Here is a 24,814-nt window from a genome sequence, read left to right on the forward strand (position 1 = left end):
CAACGTAGGTTACTGATGTCTGTATAATACCATAACTTGTTTACCATAAAGGAAGACAGCAATTTTACTTATGTTTACCTTCGTAATGATGATCTATTAAAGCAAGGTTTGTAGGTTTTTATTTGATCTACCAACCAATAGAAAATTTCCTTGCAGATGTAGCAAATTTGCCACAGACTTTGCACCTGGGCAAAACCATGTTGCATTTGGGGGAAGGGGGATTTAAAATGTGGGGCCAGATTTATAGTTGGGTAGGACCTGTCCTAGATCAACTTGAAATTTCACTGTAAAAATAAAGCTACCAAGTATTTGTGTGCTACATGAAAAGAACAGCCAGAATTTAACTTATGTGCACAATAATAAACTAATTTGCACCCCTTGCATTGTAACATGGATTGTCCAGGAAAACATTTACTCCTTTTTTGCGTTACTTTACTTAATGACTCAGGCCCATAAAGTTTATTTATCTTAACATGTCGCCAAAAAACATTGACCTCGATTACAATGCTTGTATCGCAAAGTGTTTTGGTTTTGCTGTGTAAATCGCCACAAAACAAGAGAAGTGTAATAATCTGAAGAAGCACACTGCGCAAAAGTGTAAACACCAAATTAAAATTCTACCCACCAAACACTTTACAGCTTCTACTTTTACTAAACAAACAACTTTAAAAAAAAAATCTGCTTTGCTTATGGCTTTAATTAATTATAACAATAAGAACAGAGTAAGATGTTGGGACTGTACTTATTGCATGTGGCACTTTTGTGAATTTTAAATTTTGTTTACAGTGGGCAAAGCAACTGGAAAGTGCAAGATCCAAGTGGATCACTATATATACATACATATACGTAAATATATATATTTATATATGTGTATATATATATATATATATATATATATATATATATATATATATATATATATAGCGAACATGCAATATATAATCACTGTGAATGAAAGCACATAATTTCATGTTATATATTTATGTGATGCTGATGAGATATCAAAGACAACATGGAGTCTTATTGAATAGTGAGTTGTTCATTTTAAAGCAAAAATATTTTATTTTCAACAAAAATATTGTTTACAGATACAGGGGACTGCCATGGGAAACAAATTCACCCTCAGTAATGCCAAGTTGTATTTGAGTTGAATTCAAGAATAGTACATCTGGTTTTGTACTTTGCAGCATATCTGGTTTTCTTTGGCGGATATGTAGATAATGTACTTTTTTGACCTGATAGCTCAACCTCTAGGATTAATTTGATTTGTTATTTAAACACAAATTCATAGAGTTTAATGTTTACATATTTATATTTCAACACATATAATTATTTGGGATAAAGCACTTCTTGAAGAAGAGGATTCCATTTATCATTTACATCATAAATGCAGTCACTACTTTTCTTATTATGTAATCCAAAATCCATGTAACTGTTGATGTTTTGCATATTACAACTTTGCCTTTTCAAAATAAAAAAGTTTTGTTCAAAAGAAAAAAACCAGTCACTACAAACCAAAGATTCAGAACATCCTTGGGATCAATATTTTTTTCTTCACATACTGGTTTTCAAGAACAGTTACTATATATCTACCTATCTATTTATTATTTAGAAAGGGTAACAATATTTTTATTAGACAATCTTTAGCGAACATTAGCTTTTTATTTCTAGCAATATAACACAGTAATATAGATATATTGGATTTTACACTTACAAGAACAGATCTGTTTATTTCATTTCTAGATACAGTGGTTATATATTTTATATCTTGTAATACTCTGAAATTGAGGTACTGTGATTAACTAATGTTATTAATAGGTCTGAACTATTTATATCTCTCCAGTTAGTAGTTTAATCCATCCCTCTGATGAGGTCTGTATAACCACATGACACATGTTGTGGCTACTATCACACTTATCTGAAATGGACTGATATGATTTTCCGAACTGTATAATGTGGATTGTATACCTTGGAACCTTTGACATAGGCTGTTTTTAATCTGTTTTATGTATGTATATTACCTGATTTATTTTATTAAAAGTTTTGATTTAAGAGATACTACACTATATGGTTGTTCTCCTACTTCTGCTCTCTCCCTGTGTATAGTATACTCTCGCCTTAATTGATGATAGGACAAAAAAGATCTACAAAGGGTATGATACAAATAAGCATGCATTGACTAATATAAATCAAAGGTATAGCGCTTTCACTGTGTGATAAGTATGCAGCACCTCATTTACACATAAGATACACAAAAAATGGGATGGCTCAAGAAATAGCATATAAATTTGCATATGCCTCATTGTCAAAATTGTAAATACGTGAAGTGATTTAAACTGATACTGATATGATATGATATGATAAGCTATTTTAATAGAGCAACCTGTATATAAGGTAAAATGAATAAGCCTTGGCAAAAAAACCAAGAATGGAATTAAATAAAAAGCAAAAAAAGAGAAATTAAGTAAATAAATAAAATATGACACATGTAGGCACACAAAATGTTTAGCCCTTTTTCGTGATCTGAAAGCACATCTGGAGCCAGCACTGAGGAAGACATTGAATCAGAGACCAAAGAGAAATCTATTTCCCTATTATTCCCTAGTCTAGCTGTTCTGTTCCTGTGGTGTTATTTCAGCAAAAGCGTCTGAGATTGTTTGTAGATATTCTCTGTAGCCGCATATGGAACGTGGAAGTACGTCAATGGAATGCATGGCTACAGTGACAGGTGTTTGGCCAATTTTAAAAGGTCTAGGACATGTTTTTATGAATTTTAAAATATTTATTAATAAAGGAATGCCCGTCCAATCAAGAAAGGAGATAGACTATTTGTAATCTCCATGATCCCTAACACCCATACTTGACAAAGTCCTCTAGACGGATGAAAAGCGTTGGACACAGGGGAAGAATTTTGACTGCACACAGCCACCGTAGCCGTGCATTCCATTGATGCACTTCTGTGTTCCATACGCGGCGACACAGAAGATCCACAAGCTATCTCGGACACTCTGGCCTAAATAACACCACAACAAGAACAGAAGACCAAGACTAGAGAATAATAGGATAAGAGATTTCACTTTGGTCTCCGTTTCGGTGTCTTCATCAGTGCTGCCTCCAGATACGCTATCAGATCATGTAAAAGAGCTAAACATTTTGTGTGCCTACACTTGTCATATTTTATTTTTATTTTTTTATTTATTTATTTAATTTCTCATGTTTTGCTTTTTATTTAATTCCATTTTTTGGTTTTTTTGCCAAGCCTTCTTCATTTTGCCTTACTTACAGGTTTCTCTATTAAAATACCTATCATATCAGTAGAAGTTTACATCACTTCATGTGTTTACAATTTTGACAACAAGGTATAGTTAGATTTATATGCTATTTATTGCACCCTCACATTTTTTGTGTATCTTATGTATATATGAGGTGCTGCATACTAATCACACAGTGAGAGCACTATACCTTTATTTTATCTTATATTGAAAGTATGGAAAGCAGCACTTACAGTCCTACATACATTTCACATAGGTTGAGAAAAGAAAATGTCCAAGAAATCTACTATATAAATGCCTAGTGGCGTGTGTGGAAAAAAAAACCAAGCTGCAGCGCCACCTGCTGGGCAGAGTTATGCACTGACCTATATATTTCTTGAAGGAGAAGTGACAGTTGGGAGGGGTTGGTGGTTGCCGGGGGTGACAGTGGGGAGTTTTTAACACCTTAAGTAGCTTGATGAAGGATGTGGTGATGAAGATGAAGGATGAGGTGATGGAGAAAAATGATGAGGTGGTGACATGTGGACAAAACCACGTTAAAAAAGGGTGCTTGCGTCGGGAAGTAACGCTCTTCCCCTGAGGAGGCCTGGGCTAGGCCCAAATGAATGACAAGAACCTTTTTAACACCTTAAGTAGCTTGATTTGACTAGAATACATGAGTATCATGCACGGGTTAACTTGCATTTAATAATGATACAGTTATAATTAAGGAAAATTACAAAGAAGATTTCTACTTTCTTACAATTTGAAAAGCTCTGTGTAGCAGAAACAAAACAGTGGTAGAAAGTTGTCACCATTACAAAGTATTTAGAAAAAGACATGGCCCCAAGAGGACTAAAAACCCCACATTAATCCCACATCAAAATATTTTTTTATAAAAATTGGAACTTAATACTAGACAACTGCTCTACACAAATTATTAAATTGATCATAGAAGACAGATCATAGTCCCTTGAATATATTGAGACTCAGATAGAAACATTAGATAAGAACTTCACTCCTATTAAGAATATGGAAGACTTCAAACAACTATCCGCATTTACCAATGATAAAATAATAGCCTGGAAAAAGAGATTACTAATAGAAAACAAAATAAATTCCATAGAGATTTAAAGGACAAAAAACAGAAGACATCACAAAAATAAGACAGAAAACCCTGTTGGATATGAAAGATCCTCCAAGATATAAGAAATTCAAAGCTCCAAAAAGAGAACCCCTCATTATAAATCTACCCAGAAAACCAATAAAAGAAAGAATTTACCAGCTATATGATGCCAAACACTTTTGCTACTCTCCCCAAAAGAAAGTGACCAATAGAGATAAAACTATAAAAAATTCCGACATTAAGGTTAATCAATTCACAAAGAAAGAAATGGAAGCCACATCTAAATCTCTAATGAAGAGGATAAATAGTCATTCACCTATTAAAGATACCGGCAAAAATAAAAATAGAATCTTATCTGACAATCGGAGGATTTTTTAGAATTCCTCTTTGGATCGGAAGATCCATGGATACATTCAATGAGAACAATGACCCCTCGGATAAAAAGAATAAAAAGTACAAAATCCCAAAGAGGGGATCAAGAGGAAGAAAGAAACAAATTTTGAAGAAACTACAAGTAGAAGACACCACAAATGGGGGATATTTAACATCAGTAGCACTATTCTTACTGAGGAAAGGTATGAAGAAAGGAATGAAATTTGCACCCTAATGGAGGCCGAATAAATTTGATGTATGTATAGATTTGCATTGATTTACTAGGAAAATATTTCCTGAAGAAAAATTTTTTGAAGAAGCTGATTATCTCTGAAAGAAACAATCCAGGTGACAATGTACATACCAATTTACAACAAATCAACTTTTACCCCAGTTTCTCTAAAGGTCCTCTGGTTGAGACATTCCAAAAGCTAGTGGAACAGGATATTGAAAAACTGCCAGAGAAAACTAAAGTTCAAAGAAACATTTCAAAAAAAGAACACAAAGCCCTAAAGGAACTAAAAGCCAAAAAAACATCATCATAAAACCTTCTGACAAAGGGGGAGGAATTGTTATTATGGACAAATTGAAACATATGAAATAGTCTAGATAAATGCTGTCAGACATTTGTACATATCAAAAACTGGAATAAGATCCAACTCCAAGGTTCCAGAGTGAATTTTGTGACCTGTTAGAAGAAGGTCTACATATTAAGAATTTTAAGGAAGAAGGAATTTGACCATTTCCATATTGAGAACCCGAGAATACCAGTTTTCTACACCTGCCGAAGATAAATAAGAATGTAAACAATCCTCCAAGACGCCTGATCGTTTCAGGAATAAACTCCATCACTTTAAACCTTTCTGGGTATTTAGATTTCTTTTTACAAAACCTAGTAAATAAACAGAAAAGTCATCTTAAATATACAACGGCAGTTCTACAAATCCTGGACGAAATAGAATGGAAAGGCACGTGTATACTAGAGACTTGTGATGTTAAATCACTTTATATGTGCATTCGTCATGCGGAAGGATGTTCACACACTTATTATTATTTGTGTAAAGAGACCGTTTTACAAAAATGGACAAATTAACTTCATTATAAGGGGGATAGAATTCATCCTCCTGCATAATTAATGTTGGTATGGGGAAGAAGTTTACATCCAGACCACAGGAACCGCAATGGGGACGTGTTTTGCATCAAGCTGCGCAAACTGTTTTGCTGCGAGATGGGAAGATGAAAATGTATGGTCTAATAACCCCTTTCAAAAAAAAAAAAAATGTTGGAGGAGGTATTTAGATGATGAGATTTTTTTTTCTGGGATGGAGACCAGGAAGAACTAAAGCAATTTCTGGAATACAACAATAAGAACACACTCAACCTAGAATTTACTGCCGAGGCAAGCTCCACTCAGGATCATTTTTTGGACCTTACTATATTTATTGAAAATAACACCATTAAAACCAAAAACTACACTATAGAAGTAGATAGTAATAACTTTAAACCAACAATTAATAACCATCATAGAAACTAGATAAAAAAATATCCTATCTGGACAATTTGGGAGAATAAAAAGAAGTTGAGGATATATTTGAAGAACAAGGAAAAGAACTAAAATAAAAATTTCTTTAAAGAAACTATGACAAGAAAGTGGTTAATTCTGCATTGCACACAGTGAAATCCATTAACAGAAAAAAAAACTCCTGCAATAAAAAGGGAAAAAGTCACAATCAATTCCAGAAATTGCATTTATAACACAGTACAATAGCAACATAGAAGCCCTGGAAAGTAGTATCAGGACACATTTTAGGATTGGATAGTGAAATTAAGAAATTTCTCCCTGAAAAACCGAGGATTATTTATAAAAAAGGGAACACTGTACACAACATCCTAGCAAAGAGCTACATATCCCCTTCCTAAACCCAAATGAATATTGAAAGAACAAAAGGATTCCACTATTTTCTCAATTGTAGACCTTACAAATTAAGCACTCAGACTACAAGAAAACCAGTGACCAGGTTCAAATTGAATGTGAATGGAAAAATATTTGAGATCAAACATACTATAAACTGAAACACAGAGGGGGTCATTTATATGCTGGAGTGCACATGTGGCCTCCGGTATATTGTAAGAACTAAACATCCCTTCAAAATTAGAATTGCAGAACACATACCAAATATCAAAATAGGCCTTAAGACACACAGTGTCTCTAGTCACTTTACATAATCAGAAATGTGACCCAAAAAAGCTGAAATTTATAGGGGTCCAACAAGTAGAGAGGTTCTGGTGAAGAGGAGATTTCTTGGAAAATATATCACGGATAGAAACCAAGTGGATATATTTAATAAAAACATTGATTCCCTATGATGTAAATAGTGATTTTGATTTAGGTTCTTTTTTGAAAATATAAAATCCTTCTTTACGTTTGCATGTTATAATAGGAAGTATATCTTACCTCGTACACTTCTACAATTTTTTTTTTATTTTTTTTATTATTATATTTATTTTTATTTCTTGGAATATCTCAATATGCAGTATTCCCTGATCAAGACAGTTGTTTGGCCGATAAAAGGTGTATGACATATTTTTATGAATTTTAAAAGATTTATTAATAAAGGAATGCCTGTCCAATCAAGAAAAGGGATAAACCGTTTGTAATTTCCATGATCCCTAACACACATCCTTGACAAAGTCCAATAGTAAGATGAAGATGAAACGCGTTGAAGCACAAAGAAAGAAATTTGACTACACATAGCCACCTTAGCCATGCATTCCAATGGCACACTTCCACGTTCCATACGCAGCGACAGAGAAGATCCACAAACAATCTCAGACCGTTTAGCTGATATAACACCACAACAAGAACAGAAGACCTAGGGGTAAATGTATGAATCTCCGGATTCTTCATCTCCGGCGAGTTCAGCGTCTTCAGCGCTTAAATTTAAAGCAGCGCTGCCTTGTAAAGGGAGACTTCCCTTTACTAGGCAGCGCCGCTTTAAATTTAAGCGCTGAAGACGGCGATCTCGCAGGAGTTGAAGAATCCGGAGATTCATACATTTACCCCCTAGACTAGGGAATAATAGAGTAAGAGATTTTTCTTTGGTCTACAATTCGGTGTCTTCATCAGTGCTGACTCCACAATATCAGATCACATAAAAGAGCTAAACATTTTGTACGCCTACACGTTTCATATTTTTTATTTTTTTATTTTTTATTTATTTACTTAATTTCTCATTTTCTGCTCATTATTTCATTTATTCTGCTCTCTATTTAATTCCATTCTTGCTTTTTTTTACCAAGGCTTCTTCATTTTGCCTTACTTACAGCTTGCTCTGTTAAAATACCTTATCATATCAGTACCAGTTTACATTACTTCATGTGTTTACAATTTCAACATCGAGGCATATGCAAATTTATATGCTATTACTTGTGCCCTCCCATCTATTGCATTGACTAGTATTTGGTGTGGGCCACTTTGCACTTATTTTTATTAAGCAATATTTGTAACAAGAAACAAGAACCTCACTTTCTCTTTTTAGGATTTCTCCAAACCTCTAGTACAATGACTGTTACACAGGAAGGCTGCCTTCCTAATATTGTGAAGAGGGGTTGGGTTTTGAGAGACTGCTGTAAACTAACTTGGACCCATGTGAATACGCTTTTTATACTTACCTTTTATTGGACGTCATTATTTTTTTTGTTCAGCTCCAGCATTACTTTTTGTTGCATTAATTCAACAATCACTCACACCATCAAATAATGAACCCTCTATATATATAGTATTATACAGATAGATAGATAGATATACATAGGTCGAAGTGGAAATTTAAAGTGGCAGTATGGAAATTTACAAGAGGCGGTATGGAAATATAGAAGTAGTGGTATGGAAAATGTAAATTATTAAAATTTGGTAGTTCTGCAATCAATGCAGTACCACCGTGTACCAACCCACTTTGACCACTATGTATATATATGAATTTTGGTGACGCCATTTCCTGGGATAGCTGGGGGTAAATGTATCAAGCTGTGAGTTTGCAACTCCAGCGATTTTCTCAGGAGAGTTGAAACTCGCCGATGTATGAAGCTGAGTTTTCATACAAAATCGCCAGAGTTCTGCTTCTGTCAAAATCGCTACTTGCAAAATCGCCAGAGATCAAACTCACCACTGTTTGCCACTGCAGCTATACAAGTCTACAATGTATGAAGCTGCGAGTTAGCAAACTCAGGAGAGTTTGCTTCTAAAGACGCCAGATACAACACGCTGCTTGATAGCAGCGTGTTATATCAACACATCACTGTTACACTGCCCTGGCAGTGTTAAAATGTTAAAGAACAGATAAAAGTTTTTTTAAAAAAAAGCGTGGGGTCCCACAGCTATTTATGCTTAACTCTAGTGCTGCCTGACTAGTGCTGGTCCCGTGAAAATCGGGGAAAATTTTTGCGTGGGGTTCCCCCGATTTTCACTTTACCAGCACTAGTCAGGCAGCACTAGGGTTAAGCATGAATAGCAGGGGGACCCCACGTTTTGTTTTTTTTTAACTTTGATCTGTTCTTTACAGTTTTTACAGCTGCCGGAGCATGACAGGTCAGTGTAACAGTGATGTGTTTACAACTCACTGTTACAACACAGGAGTTTGCCAAACACAGGAGAGTTAGCTAAACTCGGGAGTGTTTACATCGCTCAAAATCGCCAGAGATGACCAGCAATTTTGAACATGAGTGTCAAAATCGCAGCTTGATACATTTCAGGCTTTTTTTAAAAAATCGCGGGTAAACACCCGCGATTTGCCGCAATTTAAACACGCTGGCAAACTCGCACTTTGATACATTTACCCCCTGGTGTTATAAACCAATAAAGCAGCCAGTAACAGAAAGAGAGAAAAGACCAGCAGTTTTGGTACAAATAGTCTGCACTAGATTTAATGTTTATTAAATTAATGAGCAACAAAAATAAAGCAACAACAAAAGGAATGTTAGAATTTTCCAGCTGTAACTAGCATGCAAACATCCCTCTCTACTTAAGGAAGGTATGTGCAGCCAACCCCCTAAACAGTAGCATTTAACAAGTTAATCCAATTTACAAGTCAAAGGTGTCTTTCTTGGGATTAGTTACCCAGATTGCTCCCCAGGAAGTGAGAGACAAAGGTGGCTGTCCCACTCTATTATATTTGTCACACAGCTGCAGCCTGCTAAATCAGGACTACCTGAATGGTAGGCCAAAAGGCTAGATTTGGTCAAAAGGAATGGAGTACCAGCCATACTCCTCCATTCACTCCAGGGACCCTCAAACCCACTCTCACTTGAGCCAAACACATTGGAAAGACAGCATTCAAAGAACACACTAAAATCTGTGACACATATATGCACCAACTACTAGTTCACCAGTTTCCCAGTGCTTCTCTCACAGTATAAAAATGTAAACCTAGTACTCTTCAAGACGCCCTGTGATTGCTTTCTGAATTTCCCTGTATATATATTCCCTGTATGTATATATATATATATATATATATATATATATATATACATACACACAAACACATACACACACAAAAACATTGATTCTCTCCACACCTATTCAAACTACTTTTCTGTATTGAAACAAGGAGTGTTAGTGTGCGCAGGTAAGCTTCCTCCCAGATGACAAGCATAGCAATGATCATGTTAGAAGGGGAACACTTTGGAGTGAGTTGGTCAGCTTAACATCTAGTACAATATGTTGAACAAACATTACTTGTTTTTAATACATGAATGTAGTTAGAAGACCATTAACTGTGTATTTGGTGTGTACAGAGCATCACCGTTGTTGTGTTTATACAATGTGGGTACACCCCCTCCCTGAATATATATATATATATATATATATATATATATATATATATACACATATATAGTAAATACTAATAGAGACATTTTCAAAATAAAAAGCAGTGATAGCTTATTTATAATAATGCAATAATGGTAGTGGTACTATCTCTGTTGGAGTAAATTACAATATATACAAGGTTTTGTACTTATTGTTTCACTTACCAGTGAAAAACCAACGATCTTTTGTCCATTTAATATGTAAATAAAAAATGCAGAGAGCAGAAGAGATGAGCAGAAGTAACAGCTTTTGATACACCTTCCGCATTTTGTTTTGATGCCCAATGATCGAAAATAATGTCCAGTTCTGACCACTGAAAATGTCAAAATAGAAAAAGGTTTTGTAAATTAAATTAATTGTAAATTATGTTTTATAATTTTCATTTATTTTTTAGGAATGTTAGAATGTTACAGTGATTTCAAAATTTGAAAACAACTTCCAATAACATTGAGCTGTTGGGCAGGTGATTTAGTACACGTGTTTGGAATACTTGATTAATTACATGGTTATAGTATGAAACTATTAAATAGAGCGTGTGGTCACAATATACATTTATTACACTGTGTACAGACATAGGATACTACACCTCAGTGTAATCTCCTCTAGTAATAATTAGAAGGTTAACTACTATAGCCAAGCTAGTCATGTTTTCACGTTTAGGTCAATCGAATAATAGTAAACACATTTAATTATATGGCATAAAATTCGATGTGTTTACCAGAAGTCATCTGGCCACAAGTCTTGTGCACAAAATATTAGTTGCTGATCAGTATGATTACATTGAGAGAACAACACAAGGGCGAGAGTAGTCAAAAGGTCGGACAGAGTCAAATATTCAAACCAATAAAAAATTTGCAGGCAGAAGTTGAAGCTGATAAGCATACAAAAGGTCAGAGCAGATGGCAATGAACAATAGTCATAAACAAAGCAAGATTGGGCACCCATAAAGGCAGCATCCAGATAGACAATAACACCCAGTTTAGATTACAGAATCTTTAATGTTCACTCAGTGCCCATACCTGGATTCTTCTAGGAACAGAGCACCAAATGTGGTGCCTGTTACTTCAGAGTGCAGGGATACATGCCAACCCCACATGACACCATGCATCACGTGCCAAGTAGTGGTCAGCTGATCACATGCAAACCTAAGAAGATGCTGAACTGGTAAGGACATAATAACTTACACTCTATACTGACCTAGGAAACTAATGTACACTCTCCAGCAACATGTGAAAACTGGCCACGGTTATAACACAATTATATTTTTTTCTGTCCTGTGATTTCTGGCCTCATTTAAAGATGGAGGTGTATCAATTTTTGTGGCATAAATATATGCACTTATGTACTGCAACTGCATATCAAAATGCATCTGTATCTTGATTTGTGCATATATTAGGATTGTGACCCCTTCAGGTGTAATGATAAATGATGATGATGATGCTGCTAGTAGCACTATCTGCTCCTTATTGGCTGGCTTTTTATTGAGACCTACAATTAACCATCATTACTTAGTGTCGCCGTAATATCATATCAAGTTGCCGCTGTCAATTAGGATTACCTATTTGTAATTTCTATTTGGATTACTGCAGGAAAGAATTCCCTTTGGATTTATAAAGTGGTACAAACAGGGTCCTGATTTATTAGCGATCTTATCTGCTGTTATTTGCTTATCTTAATCCAAAGCCACCAGAAAAGGGAGATAAGAGGCAAAATCCACTGCATAAGTGAAGAATTTCTTAAGTTAAGATGAAAATCCATCTTAACTTCACTCTTATCTCCCCCTTTCTTCTTAAAATAAGCATCTTAACTTTTGCACACGATAAGATCACTAATAAATCAGACCCCAGATGTTTAGGTGTTTTTTATTTCATCACACTTATTAATAACACTGTCAAGACACTATTCCCTCTTGTGTATATGAAACTGTATTGCATTATGTTGTTCACACATAGGATAATGCAATTTTTAATTTAGAACTAACACTTTCCAGCTGAAACTCCATGCTATTGTGAAGGCAAGAATATGCATTTGTGTGCCCGATTGCAGGAAAACAGCTATGTTTTGAGTTGGTCGTATCTTGATGTACGATCATTACAACATATATACATAAGTATCCTTATTTCCTGTTTGTTTCTGGATGCTCATTGCACTGATACGGAGGGAGTGAAAGTCTTTTGATGGCTGAATTTTTTAAAACTTTTCCTACTTCATTTAACATAGTGTTAATTGTGTATAAACTTTTTTGCATATAACTTTACTAATTATGCCGAAAGACTGAACTTTTTATTTTGTCTCCTTTTTAGGGGCAGATTCAATTGGGCGTGATGTTCTTGAGTGGCAGCTCTTAATTACCATTTATTTGGTAAAAAAGTAAGGCTTACTTTTGCTTCCAACTCTATGGGAAGTGAGCAAAAGTGAGCAGTACTTTCACTAAAAAGATCGCTGTGTAGTGTCTCGCGGCTGCTCCAGGACACTACGCTGCGATTTTTTTTTTTTTTAATTGAATCTGTCTGTTTGTATATAGAAAATTCCTTGTATACATTCATTTTTCATTTCATAATAGTAGATGAATGAAATGAATTCTGGCATGTCAAGGACACATGGCTTAACTTGGGAAATTCTACTTTGTTTCTCAATTATTCTAGTAGTGTGTGCACAGGAATGATTTGAGGATTACAAGATAGGGGCAGGTTATATTAAAGACCCCCCCCCTCCCCCTCCCAATCTGGTACACCAGCAGGATTTATGTATATATTCAAAAGAAAGGAAACTTGCAGTTACGTGCAGGATTGGCACAGGATTCTAAAAAGGAGAAAATTGCAATCAGTAATCCCATCAAGATACTTTAGAATAAATTAGTATGTCTCTACAAAGAGCGAAAAATACAATGCTAATTAATCCATGATTGAACTGTAAATTAGTTACATATTACAAAAATAGAGTTTCTCACTAATAACAGGTATAAATAGATTTAATGCAATCCAAAAAAAAATAAACTATATGTTACTCTCTAGTAATATGATATATTCAGAGTATATATATACAAGAAAAATATTAAAACTTGTATGGATATCTAAAAAGCTAGTGTTGTATCAAGAACTCCATCTCTAAAGCATTGATCAAAGTTGTCTGAAATCCCAAAGAAATATCTCGGAATGCACAAGGGAGGTAAATGATGAAATAGTTCCAGTTGGAAAACACGAGCGAACCATTCAATCAATATAAATAGTTAATAAGTTAATAAGTTGTTATACTCTCCAAATCATTATGATAATATAGTGCATTGACTCAATAGTGGATGGTGAATAATGAACACATTGTAAAGAAATAATCCATCTGTAAAAGTAATACTCAGGGCCAGCACCACCATTAGGCAGCTTTAGGCAGCTGCCTAGGACATTGGGCTCTGGAGTCGGCGCTGTGGTTGAGTAAACATTAATAATATCTCAGAATAAAACATTATTAAAGTCAATGCGGGTGGAGAGATCACGCAGGTTGCAATGCCCACCCGTGATGGTGGGACAATTTTATTTAATAGTGGGAACTATTAGTTTTAGATGGGCTGGTTTGGGGGCTATTATTTGGGGAGAATGAGATCTATTTATTAAATGTGAATATGAATTATTTAATGGCAGTGATGGTTGCGAGAAATAGGTATATTTATTAAACATAAATACTTTTAATGTATTGCTGGGGCTGTTTGGAGGGAAATAGGTTTATTTATTAAATGTGAGTACTATTATTTTAATGTTGGGGCTGAAGGATAGCCTATTTATTAATTGTGAGTGATATTGATTTAACGCTTTTAACACCGGAGCTGGTTGGTGTTTTCTAAATGTACCAATCTTTTTTTCCCCCAAATAGGGCCCCCAACATTCTAGGATCCAGACAAGCCGCCACTAAAGAAACCAGTAGCCACAGGTGGTGAAAGTGACAAGACCAGGTAGGAGAGAGCAGGACAGTCTGTGAAATGTTTTGATTCAAGTGGGACAATCCTGAATTTTGGTGACTGATCTGCAGAATCTAAGGGGCAGGCCAAGACTCTGTACTCTTTATATGCACACTGCATTTATTATATACTACACTAGCTAGCTGTTCTTCATGGGTGTACCACACCCCCTTTAGTGGTTTGGTTACGCCATCTCTAGTGGCTGGCCACCCCCTCCCCCCTACCCCCCCGCTGGTGGGCCTCTACCATTGTATTTCCCTTGTGGGCTCTTCATGCCCCAGTCCGACACTGTGTATTTATATATTGCATAATTTGCATTTAATTGTATTTATTTAATAATTAAAATGGTTACTTTGCAATTCTAGTGATTGTTCCAAACTCGAGTTATTATATATTAGAGGGAATGAATACTGAAATTGTATCATGTTAATAAAAGGTATGATTTTTTTTTTATTATATATTTTGGGTGTTTTGGCGGCGGCTTGGACCACATGTGTGCAGTAAAATTAGTGCCTCCATGTTGAAATAATAAGCGTTGCTCCTATCATAAATAATCATAGCCCTTTAATATAATTATGTATTCATATTGTACCCCATAATATAATAATACAATAATATTGCCTCTTAATATGATGAAAAATTATTGTTGCCAACCAATCTATAAATTTTGACTTCCCTCATAATTCATTGGTGTCAATGGTGTCTCCTCTTATGGTCTGAATGGCAGGATAGGTAACAAGTATGCTATTTGTGTAATCTCATCTCTCATAATCACTTCTTTTTTTATAGCTGTTTTTCTGGTGGTTTGTCAAACAGCAGGCTAAATAAAATAAGTGAGGGTGGGATAGGAGGCTACAGAAAACAGGATGGGAATGAGAGAGGAGGCTACAGAAAACAGGATGAGAGGAGGCTACAGAAAACGGGATGGAGATGAGAGAGGAGGCTACAGAAAACAGGATGAGAGGAGGCTACAGAAAACGGGATGGAGATGAGAGAGGATGCTACAGAAAACTGGGGGCGTAGAAGGGTCTAGATTATCTATATCATTTAGACTACCTTTCTTTACTTATTTGCATGTGTTACTGTATTCTGTAGATGTAAAATTTATTAATTATACTAACAGACAGCAACAGAGGACGGCAAACGAGAGGGTAAATACTAAAAAAAAATGGTTGCTTTTTAAGGGTCTGATAGTCCTTCCAATTTTTTGAAGGGAACAACTACATTGTAACATGCATATTACGTAATCCGTATTACAATTAATAAAACCTTGTATATTGAACTTCTTCTCATTACTCGTAGAGGTAAATTTCTTGACACCATTTTTAACACGTTTACAGGTAATACAATTCAGTTTTGCACATTTAAAAATACCACATATAGTTTTTTGTAAACAGTTTGGGCTATTATCAGACCCGATAGAAACCTTCTTTGTATTAGTCTTTTAAAAGCTTGGTGCCAACATATTCTTCAAATTATTACTCTTCTTAAAGATAATCCTAGGTTTCACAGGGAGAATAGATTGAAATACAGGGTCTTGTAAGATCGGCTAATTCTTATAAATTATTTTCCTAATTTATTATTATTATTATTATTATCCTTATTTGTTAGGCGCCACAAGGTTTCCGCAGCGCCGTACACAGTACAAATAGTAGACTATACAGGGTGAAACAGTACAAAACAATAAACAAAAATACCAATACTTCAGAAACTCCAGGCTGGTTGATGCAAAAAACGGAGCAGAAGAACAGGTAGGGAGACATCAAGAGGAGGTTGGAAATGTAGGGGGCGGTCGAGTGGGAGAGAGCCTTGTAGGTGGTGGTGAGGAGTTTGAAAAGGATTCTGTAGGGGAAGGGGAGCCAGTGTAAGGCAGAGAGGGGAGGCAGAGGAGGAGCGGCGTGAGAGAAAGATGAGTCTCGCGGCCGCATTGAGTACAGAGCGGAGGGGGGAGAGATGGGAGTGGGGGAGACCGGTGAGGAGGAGGTTGCAGTAATCCAGGCGGGAGATGATGAGTGCGTGGATGATAGTCTTAGTGGCATCCTGAGAGAGAAAGGGACGGATGCGAGTGATATTGCGTAGTTGGAAGCGACAGGCTTGGGGGTGTTGTTGACGACTATAGAGAGGTCATGGTGGGATGGGAGTCTGGACGGAGGAAAGACAATGAGTTCCGTTTTAGAGATGTTGATTTTAAGAAAATGCTCGGACATCCAGGAGGAGATGGCGCAGAGGCAGTCAGATACACGAGAGAGGAGAGTGGAAGAAAGATCAGGAGAAGAGATGTAGAGTTGAATGTCGTCAGCATAAAGGTGATACTGAAGACCGAAGGTGGAGGTGAGAGCACCAAGGGAGGAAGTGTAGAGTGAGTAGAGTAGAGGGCAGAGAACAGAGCCTTGCGGGACACCTACAGGGAGAGGAGGAAGAGCCGGACGTGGATACAGAGAAGGAGCGGTTAGCAAGGTATGAGGTGAACCAGGCGTGGACAGATCCGGAGAGGCCGAAAGAGAGAAGAGTTTGCAGCAGGAGGGGGTGGTCCACGGTGTCAAAGGCTGCGGAGAGGTCGAGGAGGATTAGTAGGGAGAAGTGACCCTTGGATATGGCCCTTGGATAATTTGATGAGAAGCCTCATTAAATATAGTGATAAAGGCCATATCTGTAAATATAGCAGATGGTCTTTCAGATTTAACTGAAATAAGTGAAGCTCTGTCTAGGAAGCCTTAAACAATCACAATCACTCTATTATGATCTGATACAACGGGGCTGATGCAGTGTGTTGCATATCTTGTGTGAAATCACTTTGTGCATGCCATGAAAAGTGGCAGCACGCTTATGTGCCTATGTAGATTTCTGTGTTTTTTGCACTTACAACCACATGTGCCTAGAGAGGCAGGGTGGGGGAGGCGTAGGGCATTTTTTTACGTAGACCTAGTACAGTAAGGGCTTGTTCACGCCAACAGATACAGAACGGGACACAGATGGATATAAGCTTGCCCAAGCTGCATTATTTGTAGGTAGTCAAGAGCAGGTGCAAATAGCGGATGATGTTGATGTTTGCTGCAGTAACAAACTACTTGTGATTGGGTGTTTGTGAATGTTCTGCTGACGTTGAAAGGTGCTTTATTCATTGCGTGTGCATATATTATGCTTTCATGTGTTTAAGCCATTTTTTCACGTATATATGAGAAGGGGAGTTGTTTCTCTTGTATTAAAGGCGTTTTTAAAGTTTTATTGATGCCTTATAGCTAATACATATGCTATAAACAATACATATGCTATAAACATAGGTGTAGGTTATGTGCGTATCCCTGACATAAACCAGGAATATGGTACTGACATAGACCTGAATGTATCTTGAAACTTTGCACATACCCACAATTGCAGATTTTTTAGTAAGTACATTATGTAACTCTGCATCAGTCCTATGTTTGTAAAAGCGTTGAAGTCACACTGGGCAAATAGTGATCCTGCAGCTCTAAGACTGCTCCATAGGTGTGCTAAGCATCGGCTCACGCAACTGTTGGTAGTGAGACTATGCCTAACTAGGCTAACACACACTGGAAGGGCTATTAGGTCTGAAGTTCTGGATCTCATTACAGTACTGGAAGGGGTTAATTCAGGGAGTTTACCAGGTCTAAATTAATCATCAGTGATTAGGTTCCCTTTGCTGAGAGTCATTGGGCAAGCAGGGCCATAACTAGGGCTGTGCGACAGGGGCGATCGCCCAGGGCGCAAAGCTGAAGGGGGACGCAATTTAGGAATATTTTAGGTTAATTTGGTTAAAATTGAGGGCTAGGCACAAAGCTGAAGGGGGGCGCAATTTAGGAATATTTTAGGTTCATTTGGTTAAAACTGAGGGCTAGGGGGGTGGCATTTGTCTTTCTCGCCCCAGGCACTAGAATTCTAAGTTACGACTCTTTGTGCAAGCCAGATTTTGCAGAGCCTGTGCCTGCTGGAGGAGTTAGATAGGCAGCTGTCAGTCTTTGTCCAACTTCAAGGAGATAAGGGCTGCCAAACAGGTAGACAGCAGAATTAGTTCCCTCCCTGTATCTAGAAACCACAACCGTGGGAGCCAGAGAGTTCCGGAACTTTTAGCATAAAGATTGTGAAGTGGGATATCAGGACTGCTGAGGGGTTATGGCTCCTACTGGACTGACCAAAAAGTGGAGTTTAAACCGAAGGACCAGCGATCTTCTTCATTTATCCTCATTCCTTGTGGGCCTTGTGGATTGGCGTGTCTGCCAAAAGTGGGGTGACAGTGAAGCAGGAACGTTAACATGCTGGCAGCAACATGAGAGACACTTTTCTAAAAAGGATAAAGCCCGAAAGTGGTTGGCTATAAGAAGAATTGCACTATAATTGTGTACCTTGTGTGTTATGCTTCAACTGTTGTAATGTGATTGATTTAACCCTTTCATAAAAGCACTATAGCTCTGTTAGTGATTTGATGTTAATAATGTATTTGGATATGTATTTGTATTTTTTATTTGGATATTTGTCTTGGTGAGAATATATGTTCTCATTTATATGACATTGAGGCAAGTGCTAGGCTGAAGGTTGCCCAGAAAGCGATCATTTAGTGCAGGAGTTTTTGACTGTTAACCCCGGGGACACTCTTCATCAGTTAGTGCGGACAAATTGTGGTGCACTGTATCGTCACACATATACTCTATGCTGGTTAATTATTACTGAATTTTAACAAGAGACTATAGACTATGGTATTTATACACTCACAGACCCAAAGAAAGGAACCCAATTAACCGTGTCACTCCATAGAGCATAGAAACTTAATTAACATCAAAGTTCATCAAACAAAATCTTCACTAGAACTAAAGTTGGCTGCACCTTATCAATTGTTTCTGAGTACACACAGCAGCCAAGTTCCAGGTGCATATAATGCATCACATGGCAAAAAGATGACAGCTCTACACAGAGACAAAGTTCCTGCATCTTGAATGTGAAGGAAATCTTCATTACAACTGCCAATTTGACCACTGGGAGTTTGACCTGCTGAAGAGTCTTCCCTTTTGAAGTGCACTGGTAATGGGGAAAGGTTAGTATGTTTTGTGCAATAGGCACATCTTACATGGCATTACAATTCATCCTACTGTTAGAACTCTGTCTTCATTTTGAATTAGACCTGCAATACCTCTGTGCAACCAGCGGTGATGCTGTTGTACCTGGACAGTTTCTCCTTGCCCTCATTATCTGGATCATGGTCACCTGTGTCTGGCCTTTATTAGACTACCTTTTCCTGCAGACTGGTACCAGTTTATGTGTTTTTGTCTTGCTGCTGCAGTCCTCCTGTTTGGATCCTGACTTCTACTTGGTATTTGACCCCTGATTTGTTTCTGCAGTTTGCACCTCATCTTGTGACCCAGATCCTGTTTCTTTTGACCTTGCTCCTGCTTATTCCCTGATATATTGTGGATCTCTTGGCTTATGACCCCTGGCTTGCCTGACACAGCTTTTGCCTAATTCTCCTGTGGATCATCAAGTGCCCTATGTCTTTTGGCTAACCTGTGCCTCGGTCACCCTGCTAACCTGAATCTGAACTTCACCATTAGTACCTGGAAATCCAGTGATTCCTGCTTCATCTGTTATACCTGGTCATCAGTTTTTCTTGTTCCAGCTTCCCAGCTAACATGGTTATCCTGACACCTGTAACTGCATTCTCAAAGTTAACTGCACCAAGTTATTACCTGTGTGATTCTTGCACATAATAAAGACATTCTGTTTTCAAGCACAACTACTCTCCGTGAAATTCATACTGGAAACTCTTCTTCCACCTAAGCTGCTCTGATTATAAGAGTGCAGTATGTTCTGGCATGACCAGGGTACATGACAAAGATTCAAAGGTTATATAGTAGACTATGACTTGTGGCTTATACAGTACATGTACCATAAGTTGTAAAATACTCTTACTTTTCCTTTCTTCTCAACTATTATAACAGTGTGCATTGAGGAAAACAAAATAGGGATAGGTAATAGCCTATCACAACCTGATATACAAGCAGTGTTTGAAGTGGGCTGGTTTGCGTATGTCACACCACCACTTCTCCTACTGTTTTCGTTGTAAATGTATAAAATGTATAAAATTCCCTTCACTAACATGTTTCATACTGCCACTTTTAAATTTCCACTTTAACCACTATATATACTGTGCTTCCTAGACACAGGCCACTGTCTGGCATTGGTCACACATATAATGAAATCAGGCATATTTAAATAATTTGCACTCCTCCCACAGCCCTAGCTTGATAGATAGATGGCTCTCCCACCTTCATTGCAGGTGTTCTGTTTTAAATAGCCTCTGTGCACACAAACCCTGTCAGCCTGCTGCAAGCTGTGGAAAGAGCTACAAACCATGTAACTTACTTTCTATTATTTTGTCACACATATGTCCTCTGTCTGTATTTGTGTAATTGAGGTGCACTACTTGCTCCCCTTGTCACATATCCCTCCCCCTAGCATCACCAAGTAGGGGGGCGCGGACTTTGCAAAGTGCGTAAATTTTTACAACAGTGTATTTTTATGCAAAATCACAAGTCTATGTTTTCCTGAGAACCTGAAAGGTTGCAGTGCCAAGAACCAGCGTGTTACCTTGGTTTTTACCTCCAGTTTGCTTTGCATCGACTGCAATGGTGCATGATCTCTTATTAATGAGAATTTTGTGCCTAGAAGATAATAGCGCAGAGATTATGTAGCCCATTCTATGGCCAGACATTCCTTCTCCACAGTTGCATGTTTTTGTTCCCTCAGAAGTAACTTCCGACTCAGATACAGGACAGGATTTTCTATTCCATCCTTCTCCTGCGATAAGACTGCACCTAAGCTGACACCGGAGGCATGAGTTTGAAAGAAGAACCTTCGGGTTAAGTCAGGTGCTTGTAGAACAGGAGAGGAACAGAGGACCAAGTGAAGATCGACCAAGCAGCCTCTGCAGAGACAGACCAGACTAACCTGTCTGGACAACTTTTCTTTAACATGTCTTTGAGTGGAGCAGCTCTAGTGGCAAAATGACGTACCAATCGCCAATAGCAAGCTACTAAGCCTAGGAAGGTTCTTAACTGTGATTTCTTTTCCGTTCTTTGCAAAATTTTGACTTCTACCTTGTCTACTGATATTAAGAGTAATGTGCAGCCCTTTGAAGATTAGAGGGCTGCACCTGTGGCCCCTGAAGTGTATCAGGTTGCCCATCACTGCGCTAGAATGTGTGAAATGGTTTAGAATTATATACATAATGGGCCTGGTTTATTAAGAAAAGTAAAGCAAAAAAAAAGTAGTAACTCTGCACCTTGGCAAAACCATGTTGCATTGGCTGGGGAGGTTAATTTAAAATGTGGGGACATAGTTACAGTTTGGGTATGGAATGTCCTAGATCAACTTTATATGTCAGTGTAAAAATAACGCTGTCAAGTATTTGTGTCCTACATGAAAAACAGCCAATGTTTTCTTTATGTGCAAATGAATAAACTAATTTGCACCCCTTGCATTGCCAAGGTGCAAAGTTACTCCTTTTTTTTTTTTTTTGCTCTATTTTCTTTAATGAATCAGACCAAATGTGTCTTTAAAATTCTGGCCATTAGTATATTTTTATAAAACTGTAATTAAAAATACTTTCAATTGTTGGCAGCCCTGGACGGGACTATATAGCAAAATAAACCATATGCTGAGAGCTGTGGATGCTGCATGATGTGATATACACAGGACACAAGCTTCCTGGGAATGGCATGCTTAAAGATAATTAGGAGGATCAGAGAATACTGTAATTGCCCAAAATCATACAGGAGATCAAAGTGCTTAATTCAGTCATTTACTTTGGATGATCAAAGAAAAATCCATCATGGATATTTTATATAATCATATAGAGTTAATATAGACTTGTCATCAAAGATCTTTTTGTTTACTAAAATAAATAATATGATGAACAAATGTTAGTGCAAATGAAAAAAATACATTTACCTTTCTATAGTCAATAAATAAGTGTGCACTATAGCTCTGTGTCATTAATTTTGGCAGCATATCACATCTGAGATTCAACTGCCTATAGATGCTCCAGTGTAGCATTACCCCAATACAGCAGGATGCCCCAAAGGCTCTGATGGTACAACACTGCAATCCTCTCTCCTATTATTGAGGGCCTTTTTCAAACTAACAGTGATGTTGTTGATGTCCTGATCTTCCTCCACTAATACTATTAAATCCAGAGTAACCACATCTAAAATGCTGTTAGATCCAAATAACACTGGATCTCATGTGGTTGGTGTGCAGAAATGATCCATCAGAACATCTACGCACTATAGTGTCTTTCTTCCCTAACCCCTCCCCATCATACCTAGAACATACTTGGCAACTTTGGAAAGCTTGCCTCTAGGAGATGCGGGGGGCAGGTGAGCGCGTGGGAGCGGTGCTCAGTGAGTCGCATCGTTTGGCCCTGCCCTCTAAACACACATCATCAGTTCTGGCCTATTATGGCGGGGAAGGGGGTGCCATGATGACGCGTGATTCGCGTCATAAGCCCAGCCCCTGCCATTTAATTGTGTCCAGGACCTGGGAGGTTGCCCTGCTCTCTGGGGGTGCGGGAGGAGTAGGCAACTATGACCTAGAATCTGTCACATTGTGCATTGTATACACTTGTATACACTTCCAAAAATATGGTATTGTCAAACAGCATGAAGGCCGACAGAAACAACAAATTACACCAAGTCGCCAATATTTGCTTTCCTAATCCTGCCCTTCTCCCCTTCTTTTCACCCAAATGTAGAATTTGTACATACAAGTCCAGTGTATCCATGTGCAGTGGTGCAATATCATAAGGGGGAAAAGCTGTAACATGTAATAAAATGTATACCTTAGTTCTTGACCACTATGAATCCTTATATAAAGTACACGTTTGGTATCTCTATACCCAAAAGGTCTTATCATTTACATTTTGGGGTGAATATCTGGTATTGTTGAAGTTATGTGAAAATAACTATGGAAGAAATTATGGAAAGTGTATTTTTATGTTTTAGCATATTTTTTTATATATAAGCCCTGGTACATAACATATATATATATATATATATATATATATATATTCTAATGTAGTACAATATAAAATTAACATGTGTGGACTAAGTAAAACATTTTGTCCATTTGAATTGAGGCATTACTACAGTCTTTACAAGCAAATGCTGTACATTTCACACATGTATTAGATCACCTTATCTTGGTAAACTGGTAGCAAAATGGTTAAATATGTAGGGGGGATATCTAACAAGTCTCATTTTATTCCATGATTTATCTTATTCTAAATGTCATATATATCCATTTTCTGCATACTGGAACATTTCCCTTATTCCTGACAAACATCTACCCTAGCCAGTGACATAGCAGAACTGCTATGGGCTAATTAATTTTACTAATATCCCCAAAACAGGGCCATCTTAACAGCATTATAGGCACCCGGACGAAGCAGTGCACTGGGGCCCTACCTACACAACCACAATGTCAATTAATGATAAAATAAAGCTTATATTTATTGGTTCCTCCAACAAAATTAGTATTTAAACATTAAAAAACATGCTGAACAGCAGAGATTAATCCACACAAACGTTTGGGCAACATAACATGAGCCTTGAAGTTGAAAAACAAGAAATTCAACATAAAAGTGGTGCTCAGTTGGTAAATCCTACAGTGATAGCACAGAACGAAATTACTAGGAATTATTTATTATTAACCAAGTGTTCAACACAAAGACTTGTGAAACTTCTTTGCAGATAATTGCTTATAATTGGCTTGAAGTCAATAGTCTTCAGAATGTAATTTCCCATACACATGAGTGAAAGCCAGTTCAAACGCTGCTGCCCCATTGTGCTGCAAAGCTGTTTTTTTTTTTTATATCAGTTCATTGAGCCCCTGGGCAACTGCCCTACTTGCCCACACGTTAAGACGGCTCTGTCCCCAAAGAACCTAGCACACCTCCAAGTGGCTCTGCAAATGGGTATTATGCATTTGACTGTTATTGGGGGCAAAGGGTAAGAAAGAAACATAAAACCATAAATAGGGTACGGGATACAGATATCTGAAGTGAAATTTAATATCTATAATAGTTTACATTATTCCTTAAAATATACAAATATTCTCAAAGAACACTAAATTGATGACCTCTCTTACAATTTATAAGCAATAAAACAACACTATGCTGGAGGATGAATTTACACAGATTCCCCTTTATTAATTGCAAAACTGGTAGTGACAGATTTCTGCAGTAG

General features: G+C 37.2%; 1 protein-coding gene across 4 annotated transcripts in view; it reads right to left on the reverse strand.

Moving 5' to 3' along the window:
- The window catches only part of LOC142109295 (carbohydrate sulfotransferase 9-like), a 53,307-nt gene that overhangs the window by 19,210 nt on the left and 9,283 nt on the right, over window positions 1–24,814 (reverse strand). For all 4 annotated transcript variants that reach the window (XM_075193421.1, XM_075193423.1, XM_075193422.1 and 1 more), the window contains exon 2: window positions 10,777–10,925. In XM_075193421.1, the coding sequence (XP_075049522.1) occupies window positions 10,777–10,879 (103 nt within the window). In that variant the 5' untranslated portion in view covers window positions 10,880–10,925. The remainder of the gene's footprint in view (window positions 1–10,776; window positions 10,926–24,814) is intronic.

Source organism: Mixophyes fleayi, chromosome 12 (genome assembly GCF_038048845.1).
Source record: "Mixophyes fleayi isolate aMixFle1 chromosome 12, aMixFle1.hap1, whole genome shotgun sequence".
Taxonomy (NCBI): Eukaryota; Metazoa; Chordata; class Amphibia; order Anura; family Limnodynastidae; genus Mixophyes; species Mixophyes fleayi.